The following is an 18,826-nucleotide window of genomic DNA, read 5'->3' as shown; positions in this document are numbered from 1 at the left end:
TCCTCTGGTCAGTTAGACATTTTCTACCCTTACGGAGTGAAGTGATTTGCACAGTCTTATATCCCCTTCCTCCACCGACACAGGGACTTACTATCCATCTTGCTGTTTTATGTGAGTGGAAGGGCTACATTTGATGTTAGATTGTGGGTTATATCTTGATGGTAGCTAGGACAGATAATCCTATCCCCTCTACTAAAGTCATTGTCCACATGTACCATACTTTGGGAAACTGCCTAGTCCATTCATCGACTTGACAAAAAATGACCTGGTGTCTCTGACCTCACGCAGGTGGGCTGTTTGTCATGGTGTCTTTAGCTCAGAGGTAAGTGTGTAACTCCAATCTTTGCAGAAGTATGTCACTTGGAAGATTTCAGTAATCATGTCACAACTCTACATATAAAAGGAGCATGCACACCATGCAGTAAACATTTTAAGGTGTCAGTATCCTAGGTATTATACTTCACATTGTCTGTGCTCTCCTTTAACCCTGCTGCCTTGATCACTTTCCTATATTACAGGTGCTGCTATTTCAGGACCAGAATTACGGTCTCCACTATGAATATACTATCCCATCAGACCCTCTTCCAGAGAATCAGAGCTCAAAAGCACCCGAACCCCTTTTCATGTGGACGCACACAGGCTGGGAAGATTGCGATGCTACGTGTGGAGGAGGTGAGGGATTTGCCAGGATTTATCTTACCTTATCAAAAGAGCAGTTGTTTTCTAATTAAGCTTGGATAATTAAGGCACATTTGCAACCCCTTATATGAAGTTCCAAACTCCATAAAGTATTGGAAACTGAAAGTTTTTTGTGACACGTGTAGTGCCTAAATGCCTGAACTCTTGTGTGCCAAATCTAACGTGAATTGAAGAAAGGCCATGTACAGTTAGTCATTGCATTGCTTTGCATAAATATTAATGTATTTGTCCGTGGGGCCTGTCCTAGGCACCACACAAGTTGTTCTGCCTTATATATGTGCTTTTGTATTTACTTACTCTATTTACTTTTTTACTTTTATAAAATCTTTGAAGTTCTTAATTCCAGAACACATCTACCCACAAGAATTGTAGACCTGCAATAAATTCAAAGGTGCTATGAAAGAGTAACATCGAGCTGGCTTCTGTGCCATCCGCATACTTAGTTTGAATAGACGGAGCACCTGAAAAATTAATTTAATTCCCCCGTGCCTTTATTTTGATTCTTCAAAAGTGTCTGTCACTATTTTCTATAAATATAGGTGTATCCTGAAATTTCACTCCAAAGCTTTTAAATTATTTTTTTGTGTTAGAATTTAGCAGGCAAAAAACCAAAATTGCTTCAGCGTAAAATGTGAGATTAACAAATCACTTAATCCTACGAATGAGACCCTTGAGTCCCAGAGATTAAACAGATGGTCAGAACCATTTAGGCCAAGGTAGGATCTTAGGGCATGAGGCTCCCAGCTTCCCATCATATATGTCAGCAGCGTAGTATTTCATTTGTGTTTTGCACTTAATAACAAATTTTCTATAGTTCTTTAGTAATAGCTTCCTCCTAAGGCTAAAAGGAAATATTATATTCAATTATATGAAAATAATATATATAAAATATATGTATATTTATAACATATAACATGTATATGGTATAATATATGATATATATTATATATAACATATGTATACTATGTATATATTGTGCAATATAATATATAAATAATGTAAGCAAGCTAGTATATATATATGATATAAACAATATATAATATGACAATATATAATCATATATAATATATACGTATATTATATATGGTACTTACATTCATACATGTAATGTATGCATAGAATATATACATATGTTATACATACATAATATATGTAATATATAACAATATATAATATAAACAATATATAACAATCTAGTACATATAATGTAAACAAATTTGTTTATAACATATATATAACATGTATATATAACATGTATGTATATATAATAAAAACAAGCTAGTTTATATTATACACATATATATAGTTTATATTAGTTTATATATATAGTTTATATTATACACATTATATATAGTATATACACATTATATACATATACATTATCTATATAATGTGTTTACATATGTTATGTGTATACTATAAACTAGTTTGTGCAAGAGAAGTAGAATATCAATTTTGTTCTCTAGGCAAAGAAACTATTGATACACATAGCCTAAGTGTGCTGTAGCAAGAGTGGACAAAATTACACATTAGACTAGCATGTGAGGGAGAGTGTTTGGGGGAAAATATACAGTATAAGTAAGTAACATAGTATCAAATTGTGATGAATACTCTGTGTAAAAATGAAGCAAGACTGAGAAATAAATATGAGTTGGGAGTTGGGAGGGGGTAGGTGCAGAATACAGTGGTCCAAAAGGTCTCAATGAGGAGATCACACTGATTTAAAAATCTGCAGTGAGCGTGGATGGGCGCTGCCTCTGAGGGCATCTGGTGGGAACAAGTTCCAGGCAAAGGCTCTGAGGCAGGAGTAGAGCTGACGAGCTCAAGGAGTAGTAAGAATGCTAGGATGACCTTCCTTTATTGAGTGATGTAAGATGCCATTGGAGGATTTGAATAAAGGAGTGACTTGTTCTGTTTTTATGTTTTTAAAAGTTATTTCTGTTTCTGAGTTGAGAGTAGATGGAATAAAAGAAAAGAGTAGAAGTAAAGAGATCAGTTAGGAAGTTACTACAGCAGTCCAAGAAAGAGATGATAGTAGTTTGACCACAGTGGTAGCAGAGGAGGAAGGGGGAAGTGGTCAGGTTCTGGGTCTTTTTGAAAGTAGAACTAATAGAATATGTTGAAAGACTAGATGTGGAGTGTGAGAGAAAGAAAGATGTCAGGGATTGACTGTGATGGTTTTGGCTCAGCAACTGGCAGGATGAAGTCACCATCACCTTACCTAGGAAAGCCCGTGCAGCTGCAGAATTAGGAAAGACTTTGATTTCCGACAGAGGTTTGAGATCCCTGTTGGACATCTAAGTGTGATCAAGTATGGTCTATAATTCAGGTGTTTAGGAGAGAAGATCAGAGTAAAGATAGAAAATATATGGATGATATCTTCAAATGCTGAGACTAAATCAAGACACCTAAGGTGTGAGTGAAAAGAGAAAGAAGCTCCTAAAGGATTGAGTCTTGGGATACTACCATTTAGAGTTCAGAGAGAGAAGGAACCAGCAAAGCAGAGTAAAATGAATAGCCACCAACACAGAAGAAGCAGGCAGAAAAGAATGCTTTCCTGTAAAGCAAGCAAGAAAGTATTACGAGAAGGAAGGAATGATCAACCCTTATCAAAAGCTATAAAGTCAAAAATAATGTGGACTGAAAGTTGACTATTACCTTTGAAAATATATCTATTATATCTAAGTATCTAGGTATCTATTATATCCAAGTATATTTATTATATTTGAAACATAGAGATCAATCATGACCTTGTCAAAAATAATGAAGTTTTTGGCTCAAAAGACTAAATGGAGTGGATTCAAAAGAAAATTAAGGGAAGGAGGTGATACAGGACACACTTTGCTCCTGAGGATATAGAAGAAGTACACCTGAAGGCTGTCAAATTACTCTAACAGTTTAAAAAAAAAATGTAACTAGTCATCCTTGCCACAGTGACGTTTTCAAAGGCCATGTTTCTCCTGAGCCCCCGTTATTGTCAAGTGACATGGGATCCACTGCCTTCCTGTCCCCTCCTGCTGACGCTCCCATACACACCACAGTCCCATTCCGTAGTGAAGCCAGGGGCCATTTCACTTAGGGGATTCTGCTTCACGTCCTCTTTCCAACTGAAAATCAAAAACACAAATAGAACAAACACATTTGAAATGAAAATCTATATGGCTAGAATGTTCTCTTTAATAGAATGCAGACAAGAAAGACCAGCCCCCATCTAATGGTGGGCTGTGGGAGAAAGGAGTGATAAAAAGGTTGAGTTCTTGTTATGGCTCCGAAAGGCAGTTATTAAAATCTGTTTGTATTTGAAAGTCTAGACAGGAAAATGTTAGCCCAGGAAATTTTGTTTTCCTCCTTTTTTTCTTGCTCCTGTTTGCTGTCTAATAGCAGCTACATCAGAAGTAAACATACAGGATTTATCAATTTGTTCATTTTGAACAAATTTGGGGGTTAACATTTTTTCCCAAAAATAATATTAATTACAACGTAGAGTATGTTTTGCCAGTTGCCAAACCTTAAGGAAGAAAAGTTGCTGTAAATGTTTAAAGTTCCAGAGTCAGAAGGGCTTTTAGATATTCTTAAGCGTAACTTCTTAATTATTAACATGAGAAAATTTAAATGCATAGAGATTAGTGACTTCCCAACGCCACATGCCCAGTGAGGGGAGAGGTCAGATTAGTATCCAGGACTTCTAAATTCAAATCTTCTCTTCTCCTCACATCATGCTTCCTTCAACAGCAGCTCAGAAGGCTTAGTGTCATTTCTTTTCACAAAATAGAGCACGTCCCTTAGAGATAAGTTTTGTTTGGATTCAGAGAGATGTTTTATTTAATCTGTTCAGTAAGAATTTAGGTATGTCCCTATTTTTTATTTCAAATGGGTTGCTTTGTAAAGTAGTCCTAATTAGACACAACCTTTATATGATTTGCACTTGAATAGACCTTTTCTCTCAAATCTGTTCCATTGTGTTTAGTCAACAGTTTTCAATTATCTCTGACTATGTTAATAGGGTACATATTCCTTTTAGTGCCAAAATATTTCTGGGCTTTTGGGTATTATTTTCCTTTGCAGATCATAAATAAAGCGGATGGACAGGATTTCAAGAATCGTATCATTTCTAACTTCATATTGTCCATTTTATAGCCAGAAAGAGCTTTGTAATCTTTCAGCGTATTCATGAATTAAAGGACAGTCAGTTCAAAGCACAGAACATTGGAAACAGATTCATGCAAAATTTATCTTCAACAGCAAAGAGGAATAATAGCATTATTTTACTTCACAGGACTATATTAAGCAAGAGCAAATAAAATATCACAGAGGAATATAAAATTTCAGTGTTTGACATGTTATTTTTTTGGATTCTGTTGCAAGGCATTAGATTGCCAGCAATAAGTGGGAAACAATTTTTTTAAAAGATACCTACCGTCATGTAGCTAAATTTTTATTGTAATGATCTTTTACATCAGAATCTCAAACTGTTTTAGAATGAAAATCTGAATTAAAGTTAATTCACTGTGCATTTTTTTTTAAAGATTTTATTTATTTATTCGACAGAGATAGAGACAGCCAGCAAGAGAGGGAACACAAGCAGGGGGAGTGGGAGAGGAAGAAGCAGGCTCATAGCGGAGGAGCCTGATGTGGGGCTCGATCCCATAACGCCGGGATCACGCCCTGAGCCGAAGGCAGACGCTTAACCGCTGTGCCACCCAGGTGCCCCCACTGTGCATTTTAATTAGTTTTATTAATATCAGTTATTATAAGATATGAAAAGCCTTTTAGAAGGAATATTTTTAAATATCGAATGGATGTTGATGATCTCAGGAAAATTTTTTCCAACAGTGTAACATATGTACGCTTTTGGCACCATCCTTTCAAATTCTTTTTTTTTTTTTTTTTTTAAAGATTTTATTTATTTATTTGACAGAGATAGAGACAGCCAGCGAGAGAGGGAACACAAGCAGGGGGAGTGGGAGAGGAAGAAGCAGGCTCACAGTGGAGGAGCCTGATGTGGGGCTCGATCCTGTAACGCCGGGATCACGCCCTGAGCCGAAGGCAGATGCTTAACCGCTGTGCCACCCAGGCGCCCCCATCCTTTCAAATTCTAATGATAGTTTTAGAACTATTTGAAAGGATATATATCATTTCATCTTTTAGCATTGGCCATTGAAATTAGTCCTTTTACTTTCAAACAGCTTAAAATGCATTTGGAAAATAAATGTTTACTCTGCATTGGTGTTCTCCAGCATCTAAAAACTCTTTAACGGGATATTTCAAATATATGTTGGCACCTCAGAAGGATGGTTCACTGGGTGAAGTTCTTTTTGACATGAAAGACCTGTTTTAAGTGAGTTTGGTCTTCAGAGGCATTCGAGATGGATCATTTCACAGTATGTGAGGGTTGTGTGTTGAATTAGCGTTCCACATACTCCATACGATAACCGCATTACTCTAGAATTTATTTGGAGCCAGTGGATGGATTAGTGATATCAAACCTAGAGTAAGAGCCCCAAAATTCCATCGTCTGTTTTGAAATAAATGAGTAAACATGCTTTTAGGAAATCTGAATAGATATCATTTGAAGGGAAAAAAATAAGCCAGCATTCCACGTTCTTCCCATGAGTCTGAACCCAACCAGCTGAAGACTCTCTCTGTATTGGCCTTATATCGTGTTATCCTTTAGACACGGCTTACTTGTACGTGAACAGATTCTAAGGAGGATCCAGGTCTCTGGGTCCAAGTTGAGGAGACACCTCTGAGTAGAATACCCCTATCTTTTTGCCGGCGGAGTGTGTTTGCATTTTTCCATTTTAAAGACACGTTGCCTGCTCCATAATAAACGTTAGTAACTACCTGAAGAAAATGCACCCAAATATTTTTTTCTCTGCATTATTTCATTTCAGTAATATTTAATACAGTTTTAAATTCTGCTTTCTTTAGTAAGAACATTTTTATATTAATGTGAGCTCTTTATAAACTTGAATTTTAATATCTACATAATTCATTAGCCCAAATTGCCATAGATAACTCTCCCCCGTAATTACTCATTTGGTTTGCAAATGACTTTTCACCATTTTAGGAAATGGTCTTGAGATGAACCTCTTAGTACAGAAAGCACCTCAGCCTTGACTTACATTCTTCTATTTCACTCATTGATTCCTTTAGCAATATGCACTGTCTATTGCTGTGAGTGGTCCAATGGTGAGTGCTTTCTGCTTTTAGAGGATTCACTGTTCAATTAGTAGGGGTCAGCTAATAATAAAATCACTGTACAGAGTGATGTGGGAATATGTAGAAATCATTCCAGGGATATGCATAGGTGCAAAGGCACAGGTTTCTGAGAATGTTTATTTCTAGGGTGCAAAATATGAGGATCAAGGAGTGGGAGCTACTTTGACCATTTGCTACTTTTTTATAGAAAGTAGCTAGTCCATGAAAATGCCTGAGTGTTATGCTAGCGCTCGAGTTAAGTTTATCTTGAAAGTTATGGGATCCCATTAAACTATTTGTGTGCATGGAAATGATAAGGTCAGGTTGGGTTATATATTGGGTGTTGTAAAAAAATACAAAATAAAAATATTTTCATTTAAAAAAAATAGAAAATAGTCACTTAAATATTAAGCCCAAGCCCTGAGGGAAAATTTTTATAGAAATTTCAAAAAATGGCTAAGAATGAAATGACATGCACAATTTTGGAAGTCGTTCAAGTTTAAAAAATGTATGCTTAAGAAAAAACCCTGCATTTCACGTATTTCTAAGAAGTGCTCAGAGAAAAGCCCTTTGTCCTTCTTAAAATACATTTACTTTTGGTTCACTTACTTGCTGGCCATTGTTGGTTCAATAGAAAATAAATAATTTGAGAGAAAATTGTAAAGACAAATGAATATATATACTGTCTGTCTTATAGAGTTGCACAATTTTATTTAAAAGTTTGGAGCGTCCAGTAAGACAGAGAGAATTTCAGTGATGTATATTGAAACACTGAACACACTCCCAAGAACGTGTTTCCATATTTATGATGCCAGTTCTAGAAATGTGATCTACACATTTGGATGTTTTGTGGATAGAACATATTTTTATTAAAAATATCCATTTCATGAGGTTAAATACAGAGCATAGAAAAAATATCAGCTTATATCTGAGCCTGGAAAAGAAGGCACCCAATCTAATATCTAGTCTTTGTTAAGTATCTTCAGAGAACAAAGAAAGAGTCAAGATAGAAAAATTACCCTTCGTTTTCAGATCTTGACCAAATTCGGTAATGAGACCAATTGCATAATGGTTATGTTCTTTTATTCCTAATTGTATTCAGAACATCGAAACTGATTTCCCCAATACTGATTTAATGGGAATGACCCAGAGGTGAAGTTAATTGCCGTAAAGCAAGTAATACACTGTCAACAGCTCGCAGCTACTCATGGTTCAGGCAGAAAGCCAGTTACTTCATCACTTTCTGCCCGTCCCTAGGTTCCACAGTATTGGATGCGTTGTAAATACTGCTATTAGATGCTAGAATGGAAATTTCCTGTGTTGGCTGGAACATAAAAATATATAAAAGAAAAAAGTCAAACAATAACATTTCCATATGGCTTTAAGATGTAGTTGTATTTTCATAGGCATGCTGTGCCTGTAGCTGAGCAGTGGATTTCTTCCCCCCAATTCTGTTGTCTTTGTTCAATGAAATTTTTAAAAAGTAGGGCCAAGCTTATCCTATCTGCCAAAACCTGTATGATGTGAGCTTCCTTGCTACACTGTGGATGGAGAAGTCCCGCCTCCCTGCTTTCTTAGAACACCAAGGTGATCCCTGAAATGACAGAGGTATCTATATCTCTTTTGATATATCAACACTTACACTTAAAAGATTTTTTCCAAGAACTTAATATGTTAGCTCTAGGGTAGTATAACTAAAGTTACGTATTTTCTGAAGAAAGAAAAAAAATGCCGTATAATTAGCCCTGAGTTATCTACCTCATGACTACATGTATGTTCAGCAAAAGCTTTCTGGATAATGTCTGTTAGTCATCTTTTTGCATTGTAGTTGGCAGAAAGCCACTATTTAAATTACTTTAGGCAACTCCATCTATAATGCAAAAGAGTGTCTTATGGATTTGAAGCCTTTAAATTAGATTTAAATTACATATAAATTACATTTATATGTAATGAAAGTAACATGTATGTGAATCCTGCTTTAACGTAGGCATCATCATACTGTGAAAGTTGTGCTCACATATGTTAGCATTATTTAGAATTTGCACAATATCTGTTTAGTGTGTGCCTTGGGTCATAAGCAGCACCAGAGCGCAGGAAACCAGGAGGAAGTGATCCACAACACTTGTCCCACTTTTTTACACTTAGATCTAACTCCTACTTTATGAGGCCGGTTTTCTCTGTGAAAGAATGAACATAAGCCATTTCTGCTTTTTTTGCAGTTTATTTGAAAATTGAAGTTGGTAGGTATCGAACGCTTCTTATGAGTAAATCTAATGCCACACTCCCTCCTTCTTGGCCTACCAGGGAATAGCCTGGGCAGCGCCTAAGCTTTTACCCCGGGCGTGAAATGTTGCCTATTCTCTGCCAGTTCCCATCAGCTTGCCCAACCGTGTGAGGTGCACAGGGCAGGCTTAGAGGACTTCTGAGCAGAAATGTTCATTCACGTAGGCAACTGGCCATAAAGTCCTGCAGTTCAGCCCACGTTCTGTTTGCCAAGCTGGGAAAAGACATTTTATCTGCCTGGCACTCTGTTGTCTGTATTGAGCTCCCATAGAATAAGATGCATTGCACCAGACCTGGAATTCTCCAGATAGGGCATAATTGGCCAACATTGTGCTGCTTTTACTAGAAGATAAAACTAAATGATTTCGGGGCGCCTGGGTGGCACAGTGGTTAAGCGTCTGCCTTCGGCTCAGGGCGTGATTCCGGCGTTGTGGGATCGAGCCCCACATCGGGCTCCTCTGCTATGAGCCTGCTTCTTCCTCTCCCACTCCCCCTGCTTGTGTTCTCTCTCTCGCTGGCTGTATCTCTCTCTGTCAAATAAATAAATAAAATCTTTAAAAAAAAAAAAACTAAGTGATTTCAATAACGCGATATGTAATAATCACAGATACAATTGTTAGTTACTACACACATTCGGCGGGGGAGGGAGAGAGGTGAGAGAGGTAGTCATTTTTTTGTATCCTACAAATTGTCCTGGGACTGTGTTCAGTGTTCTTGAGAGGGAAAGGAAGGAAAGATATTCTACGGGGCCACCCTGTTGTCTCTCCACATCTCCCATTCAGGTCAAAGCAAAAGATACTCAAAAATTATTCAAAGTAGCTCTCTCTCTCTACATTCCTTCCTTCCTTCTTTCTTGGTGCCAGCCTTCCCTCTCTGTTAATTAAATGACAGAGTGACCTCTCTGCCACCAGCCCAGGCTGTCATATTTGTCACGAATGGCATGAATGCTCTGAGCTTCCTAATTATCACTGCATGACAGTCATCGGACCCTAACTAATGGCCTTGCGGTAGAGACCCAGAAGACTTGTGATTCTTTTCCTTTATGACCCATCTGCCTTTAAAATTGTTGGTTGATTTAGTTACTTTATAATGTCAATAAGTTAAATTAGATTATGAAATCTTATATAGATATTTATAGACTTTTGTAGAGGAAGAGAATTAACATGTGTGTAGTAGGCTCTTTAGGTGCAAGATGAAATAATGAAAATCTTGCCAAGTAAGTGTGCTTGTAGGGCCCAGATAAAGATAAATACACAGTACAAGTGGTCGTTTTTACCTCCTGTAATCAGACTTTTCTCTCATAACAGAGAAAGTAGAAAAGTCATTTTTCTGAAATTGGGTGAAAAATACAAGGAGTCCCATAGCTTTTCTTAGAGAATGTCACAAGAAACAGGGAATGAGGATTTCTAGAATTCCTCATTGCTCTGGAATACTTTCATCGGAGACAGTAAGAACAAAGTTCCGAGTCATACCGAGAACAAGCTTGCTTTCCGTAACTTACTACATAGCGCTGATGGTGTACAGCCAAACAATAAAGTACGCACATGTGTTTATGCGTTTTCCTGAAGGCATATTATAGCTTTCTACCACTTAATGCTAAAAGATGGTGTAGTCCCTACTAACAAATCTTTATTTTTTTTTAAGATTTTATTTATTTATTTGGCAGAGAGACAGCCAGCGAGAGAGGGAACACAAGCAGGGGGAGTGGGAGAGGAAGAAGCAGGCTCCCAGCAGAGCAGGGAGCCCGATGTGGGGCTTGATCCCAGAACCCTGGGATCACGCCCTGAGCCAAAGGCAGATGCTTAATGACTGAGCCACCCAGGCACCTGAACACATCTTTAATTAAGGTCTTGGCAACTCATGCTGCTACAATCCCTTGGGAATTTAAAACTTGCTATTTAATTTCTTTTGTTTAAAGATTTATTTGTTTATTTTAGAGAGAGAGAGAGAGAGAGAGCGCACACATGTGCCAGCTGGGAGAGGGGCAGAGGGAGAGAGAAGAAAGAATCTCCAGCAGATTCCATGCTGAGTGTGGAGCCTGACACAGGGCTTGATCCCATGACCCTGAGATCATGACCCTGAAATCAAGAGTCGGACACTCAACTGACTGAGCCACCCAGATGCCCCATGATTTAATTTCTAATGAAAAAATGACCATTACCTCTCTTTAAGCCTAGAGATGCATTTTTATGTGAACAATAAATATTATCTTCATTGATCTAACTTAAAATTCCTTTCGAAGTCTGAATATTACAACAGGCCTATGCACAACTCCTAAGTCATTTACGTAAAGTCCTATAATTTATCTGTTTGTTTGCTCTTTTCAGGAGAAAGGAAGACAACAGTGTCTTGCACAAAAATCATGAACAAAAATATCAGCATCGTGGACAACAAGAAATGCAAATACTTAACCAAGCCTGAGCCACAGATTCGCAAGTGTCATGAGCAGCCATGCCAAACAAGGTGACCATGTCCCACCACCTGTGAAAGTTCAGTGTGGACACTAAATTACTAGCATTTAAAACATACTCAAAATATTAACAGAATCACTTTTTCCTAAAGACAGTGCAAAGGAATATGTACTAAAATGTAAGGTTTTAAACAAGCAAAGACAGATCATTGCCTGGGTGAAAAAAGTATTAAAGAAGCAAGGCTAAGATTTGCCTCAACTTTCACTGTATTCTCCATGGTGTGAAAACAACAACTAAGCGGATGGACGAGGTGTAATTAAAATTATGTGGTAATCTGTTGGTCACTTCTTCAAAAATCTGGTTATGGGTCGAATTTAGCCATTTCTTGAATTCTCTGCAATGATGTGTTAGAACTTGCCAAAGATGATATAAAGCAAAGCAGGACTGGCCGGGACCCAGTCCTTCACAGGACACCAGGGATAGTGTGGTCCTCCTGGTTCCTCAGGCTACCTCCTCAGTTCTTCTCCCAGAGTTCCCCATTTGACTGCCCGATTCCCGACCTCTGCTCGCTGGTTTACTGTGCTGGGTCCTAGTTACGGAACAGTCAGCGGTTTTGGTCTCTTGTAACTTCCCCATTGAGTATGAGGCAACAAAATAGGCAAGAAACTCTCGAGTAGGAAATAAGACAAGGATGCTGAGCAGCTGAAAGTGGTGTAGAAAGATTATGCCTCAGTAACCCGCAGAGACGAGGAACCCAAGTACCATTTGGGAGTGAGCGAGCATCAAGGCTGTTTGGAGTGGTTCCCATCGTAGGGCCCCTTGAAAATCCATGTGGTTTCATATAAAAATTATTGGGCTTCAGTGGGACTGACCCCCAGTGTCAAAGGTCCTAAAAGCTTTCAGAGATAGAATGATAAAAAGAGTGTGAGACTGCATTGAGTCCTCTGGAATCCAGGCACAGGGACACCTGTTCGGTCTTGACACTCAGAGATCTGTTGAGACTCAGTGAGTGAGGGTGTAATTGGTTATGAGTTCCTAGGGGACCGCAAGGGATTGATCTTCCCTCTCACGGGCTCCTGCACTGGAGTCCGTGAATTTACATGTCCTGCAACTCGGATATGCAAAGAATTTGTAGCTCTGTAGTGGTCTGTAACTAATAGAATACGCTTCCTGACCCTCCACCACAGTGAGTAGGTATGGAGGGAGGACGTTAAAGAGGGAGGAGGAACAAAGTTGCCAATTAACTGTATTTAAACCTTTCTGTCTTCATCTCTTTAGGAATTAGTGTCATCCAGGCTAATAACGTTCAGTTCTTTTGGCTTTCCTGTCCCCCCTGCCTTCCCCACCTCTGATGTAGCACTGATCCTGAGTTCCCTCTGTTTCTGGCCTATTGTGAAACTCAGTTATTAAGCCCTTCAGATCCAGCTCATGCTATGTTAATGAGAGCTTAAAAGAATTTGGAAACTCATTTCTTCCTCTACACTGCTGAAATCTCAAGGCTTGCTTTTCTATAGATTTGGTGTATTTGAGGTCACAAAAGGTGATTATCGACTTTTCCTTTCCTTTGTATTCCTGCTCCAATATTCTTTTTCTTCCCCAATCCCTAGGGAAAATTATGCTTCTAAGGAATAGGACCCAAGAATGATACGTAAAAGGATGGGCAAAAGATAAAAGCGCATTGATATACTCTCAGTAATGTTATGCCCATTCCACCTACCTTGCTCTCTGCTTTTCAGGGTAACTTCATAAGTAGATGAACTAATTAAGCTTTTTTGAGACAATGTTGAAATCAACAGGAAAAGAGACGAAGGGAATTATTGTTACCTGCAGTCAGGCCTTTGGCTCCTTTCCATTCAGTGTTGGACAGATATAAAAGCGGAGTTTTTGGCTTTTGCCCTGTCAGCTAAAGAACCTGGATCATTTTGTTGTTACCATTCCTAAGAATTATTTTTCTTAATCTCTTTTAATAGATATTAAAATGCTAATTTATCTTGTGATATTTGCTAAAATATTTCCAAACACCATTTGTTTCATATACCCTATAATTTTTCCATGTGGAGGAAAGAGCATTGGCTTTTTCTGATTTATCAGGAATCTTGGAAGAGTTGGATTTGAGGACAAGAGCCTATTTGTCACTTCCGAACTTGGTCTGTAAAGGATCAGAATGTACAATACACACTTATTGTTCATTCACTGACCTCAGCTATCTTGGGGGAGAATTCCGCCTTGCTAATGACTTGGTAAAATGAGTATTTTTAAAAGGTCATTACATTTCTGAGTGAGACATTTTTGCAGCTGGACACTGGATGTCTTTTTGTTAGAGATTATTATCTTCCTTCCCTTGGAGAGGGAGTCAATGTATTGCAAACCACCGAGAGGCAATCTCAGTGAGGTTAACCAAAATATTGAAAAGTAAGAAATGGACATGAGCAATTATTAGGGGTCATGGTAGGAAAACCTTCTGTGACTTGCTGGCATAGCATAACCTTTGGTTTTCCCCACCCTAGTAAGAAACATTCCAATTTCCATTTACATTTATTGATGAAAAAGTCACTAAATAGACTGATGGAACCCTATGTGCCAAATATAAAATATATCAATGCACTGGTAAATAGTTTTGGAAGAAGGAATCTTAAAGATAAGGAAATGCGATAATTCCAAATTAGATTAATTCTAAAAGACAAAGGGCTTTATTAGAATACGTTTTACATTCTAATTCTTATTTTTGAGCTGCTTTCACAAGGAATGGAAAAAGTAACTTTTGGGGCACCTAGATGGCTCAGTGGGTTAAGTGTCCCACTCTTGGTTTCTGCTCAGGTCATGAGATGGAACCCTGCATCGGGCTCCATGCTCAGCCCCTAGTCTGCTTGGGACTCTCTCTCTGTCCCCCTCCTTCTCCTTTCATGCTTGCATGCACTCTCTCTCAAATAAATAAACAAATAAATAAATATTTTTTTAAAAAAAGAAAAAAGTAACTTTTATCATTATACTAAGGATCTCTAAAAATTTATTTTATTTAAAAAATATTAGATTCTGTGAAATAGCAAATACTTCTCTTTTCACTAGTATCTTCTTGGTTCCATAATTGGAGGGAAAGGTACATGCATGGGTTTCAAGTGTACTTATAACCTGGGTATCCTCATGTAGAAAGATGAATCAGAAACTCAATAAATTTGGAAGATAAGTACTTTAGGAAAAATCCACTAGGGGACTCCCAACCAAAATGGTAATCTGCAGCATACTTGGTAGACCAGCAGACAAGCACTTTGTTAAAGGCGATACTGGAATGCAAATATTATCAGGATTTTTTTTTCTTTTTCAGAAATAGAAGCATAGAATCATTTAGAATTAAACCATTGAACAGATGAGAAAACTGGATTGCATGAGATGTGACTTTCCAAATTTTGGATCATTGCCAGGAGCATTTGGGCTTAAGTAAATTTGGAAGAATTGATGCCATTTCTGTAAAACATAGACACAAATTCTGATTTAAGAAATGTTTAATGACAACTATTGTATGCAGGGTGTTATGAATGCAAAGAAGAATAAGACGTTGATCTCTGCCTTTAAAGAGTTTATATGCTAATCAGGAAAAGAAGTATAGGGAGAATGTGAACCCATCCTCTTCCCCAGGGAATATCTAACAAATGCTGTGTGAGTGCCACAAGCCAGGTGGCAGAGGGCAAAGGAGAGCACATCGTTGTGGGTTGGGTGGAGAAACCCTTTTAGGAAGAAGGGATTTGGAGCTGGCTGTCAAGGGTCCAGGCAGCGGATGCTCCATAAAGAGGGACCATGGAGGAAAACAGAAAGTGTTTGAGGAACAAGCTGAGCATATAGTTTCTTTTCCAAACAAATGAGAGTTGAAGCTAGAGAAATGAGTAAGTATAAATTACTTATAAATATACTGTAATATATACAGTATACACTATATGCTGAGTCCCTATTGTATGTCAGACAGTATAATAATAAACACTTTTACAAATGACAAAACGGAAACGTAACAGCTGTGAGTGTTGTTTCAAGAATGTGCACGATTAGTAAGGAACCCAGAATTAAGCTCCGGGCTTCTGACTGCCCTGCACTGGGCCAAAATGGGATTGTGCAGGTAGTTCGGGGGGCATTTAGATCCCCCCTGCAGGGTTGACCTAATAATGGGAAGTGCAGAGAGCATTTTACTCAAAAGAATCATACAAATTTCATGAATCACTTTTCTGGCAAAATACATTTTGGGAGGTGTTTAAATTAGTAGTCCTCAGGCTATAGCCCAACTCGTTAGAAATGGAAGTTCCACAGATATGTATCACTACCCAACATAGATATGACTGAGAAAAGGATGTCCATCTAGGTGTTAAAATGCCTGTGTATTGGCAGAATCACTGAATCAGTAAAATCCAAGAAAAAGATTTGGAGTTCCTTTGGACCTCTAGACTGAGGTCACTCCATGTTTAGCCCTCTGAGCCTGCACCTGCATGTCTGTGATTACATGGCAAGTCCCTGGAAGCCAGCCTAAAGCAGCACACGTAGCTTTGTCCATACGATATGGCCCAGACACAGAAATCTTGTTGCAGGCCATCGGCCTGATGCACTAACGACTGCTTCCCCCAGTAAGAGCTATTTCCAGTGACAGGGCTCTGTTACCTTGCCCATATCTGCGTTTCTTTCATGGTGAGGTCATCCACAGCCTCATTCCAGTTTCTGACTCTATAACCTTGTGACCCTTGGTAAGTTGCTAAATCTCCCCTTGCCTTGGTTTCCCTTTCTGTAAAGGGCCATGAGAGTTGTAGCCCCTAACACATGGAGATATTGTAAAGATTTAAAACACAAAGAAGAGGAGTAACTCACGTATGTCAGCAGTTGTGTACTTGCCGGGTATCTCAGTGTGGCCAATGTGATAAGCAGTAACAGGCAAAGCATGTGCCACAGCGCGGACGCAATCTCAGTCTTTGAGATTCCAAAACGGATTAGAAACACGGAGCACTCAAAATAATAGAAAGCACCGGTATTTTAGACAAAACTGTATTTAAGAAAAAGGTAAAAGTCAGTGTGCGACAATTCTTAACTCCAGATGTGACAAAATACACAATGGGTCGATATCTTTCAACTGGGTTCAGTGGTTCTTCCTTTACTTTTAGATGGATGATGACAGAATGGACCCCTTGTTCGAGAACTTGCGGAAAAGGGATGCAGAGCAGACAAGTGGCTTGTACCCAACAGCTGAGCAACGGGACTCTGATCAGAGCGCGGGAGAGGGACTGCGCCGGGCCCAGGCCTGCCTCCGCCCAGCGCTGCGAGGGCCAGGACTGCATGACCGTGTGGGAGGCAGGAGTGTGGTCTGAGGTGCGTGTGGGCCGCTGTGCCTCCCCATGTCCTTGCTCTCCTCTGACTCTCAGCTTGTGTGAGGTCATGCGCTGTTGCATTCAGAATCTCTACACACAGCAGTGTCAATACCACCTTCTGATTTTTCTGATAATAAAAGGAATATACGGGGGCACCTGGGTGGTTCCATGGGTTAAGCCTCTGCCTTTGGCTCAGGTCGTGATCCTGGGTCCTGGGATCGAGTCCTGCATTGGGCTCCCTGCTCAGCAGGGAGTCTGCTTCTCTGTCTCACTGGCCCTCTGTGCTCTCCCTCCCTATCTCAAATAAATAAATAAAATCTTTTAGTAAATAAATAAATAAAGGAATATACTCATTATATATAATTTTGCAAACAGGAAGTACAACAGTTATTTATGCTTCACTCAGTCAATATTGTAACATAATCAAGAACGTATTATACGTTCATTTTAGTATGCTGTTTTTTCATTTATATACCGTGAGTATGCTCTATAGTGGGCAGAAATGTTAATATGCATTTGATTCACCGTCTATTCCTGAACATTTAAAAGGGAAAGAAGAAAGGACGTTACCATTTAACCATCATCTCCTGTAAGCAAGGCCTCTGTTTTTATTTCTTATTTAGTATATTGTTTGTATTTAGTCACCCATCCAAGAAGGTTAATAGTTTCACCATTTTATAATAGAGCTCAGAGAAATTCAACAGTTTACCCAAAATCCTATATAAGTGGGAGATCAGGGGTTTGAACCCGGCGCTGTCATGCTCCCTGCATCACACGCGCATTAGCATGCAGTGTGGCACGTACGGGTGTGTTCCACGCCCAACTGTGTCTTTTCTGTTATCATGATATGTATCAGTGCATCGTCATCAATACCAGTCATTACTTAGATTTTCTAGCTGCTCTTAGCATTTTAGAGGAGCATGTGGCCGCATGCACATACACACGCAAACACACCCATACGTGTGCAAACAGATGCACACCCAGAACACAATCTTTCACATGCTTAATCTCAAAATATTAGCATATAAAACTGACAAATGGAAAATGCTAGGTTACCGTGAGTAGCCAATCTTTTGAAAATGAGGATAAAGTAGCTTAGACAATAAGGTTTCAGAATATTCTTCAATTAACCCAACCCCTCTCCGCCTCAAAATACATTAGCAAGTGGCATGACTTTCTGTTGGCTTCCTTTTCTGGGCTATACTTTGCTGTTTAACAGATTCTTCTATATTGGCAAAGTATACTTTGGACGATGCATGTGGTATCTAATTTTATATCAGAATCAATCCGTTGGATCTGGAGAGAAGATTCATGTGAGCGAAGGAACATACCCCACCTCCAGCCAAACCATAACATTTTTGCGAACTTTTTAGGAGGAAAATAGGTCAGAGATATTCTATACAGACTTTTTGGCAACAGCTGGGAGCAATAATATGTCTCAATGCCGTCTACCAATTAAAAAAAATCTCTTTCTTGTTTTTATTTAATTTAAAAATTGATTTTATGGATCACGGTTAGTTCCAATTGCAAAAAAAATAAGAATCTACATATTAAAATGCCAAGTTACACATGTAGTCCACTTTAAAGCTCAACATATTCAAACATAAGCCAATGAGACAATCACTCATTTGTGCAAAAGTTACCATATTTAAAATATCATTACTTCCATGCTCAGGTGTTTAGGAACACAAACTGTTGGAGTCCACATGGTTATTCATATACTATGTCGTTGTTAAATGTATACCTGCAACTCTTGCTTTGGACCTTTTTCAGACACAGTTATTCATTGAATGTTCAAGTTTTCCCATATCTTTCATCCCTTCCCTTCTCGCTCTCCTCTCTCTTCTCCCACCCAATGCCATTTTGGTCCCTGTGTCCAGATAGCCAGTGATGTGT

At 38.7% G+C, this 18,826-nt stretch overlaps 1 protein-coding gene across 3 annotated transcripts in view; it reads left to right on the top strand.

The window, feature by feature from the left end:
- The window catches only part of ADAMTS19 (ADAM metallopeptidase with thrombospondin type 1 motif 19), a 270,506-nt gene that overhangs the window by 229,969 nt on the left and 21,711 nt on the right, over positions 1-18,826 (top strand). For all 3 annotated transcript variants that reach the window (XM_087862326.1, XM_087862325.1, XM_087862324.1), the window contains 3 exons: positions 519-672; positions 11,511-11,646; positions 16,727-16,931. In XM_087862326.1, the coding sequence (XP_087718452.1) occupies positions 519-672; positions 11,511-11,646; positions 16,727-16,931 (495 nt within the window). The remainder of the gene's footprint in view (positions 1-518; positions 673-11,510; positions 11,647-16,726; positions 16,932-18,826) is intronic.

The sequence above is a fragment of the Ursus americanus genome, chromosome 5, assembly GCF_024610735.1.
Source record: "Ursus americanus isolate L20-20 chromosome 5, mUrsAme1.1.p, whole genome shotgun sequence".
NCBI lineage: Eukaryota > Metazoa > Chordata > Mammalia > Carnivora > Ursidae > Ursus > Ursus americanus.
This window is presented reverse-complemented; position numbering and strand designations above follow the sequence as displayed.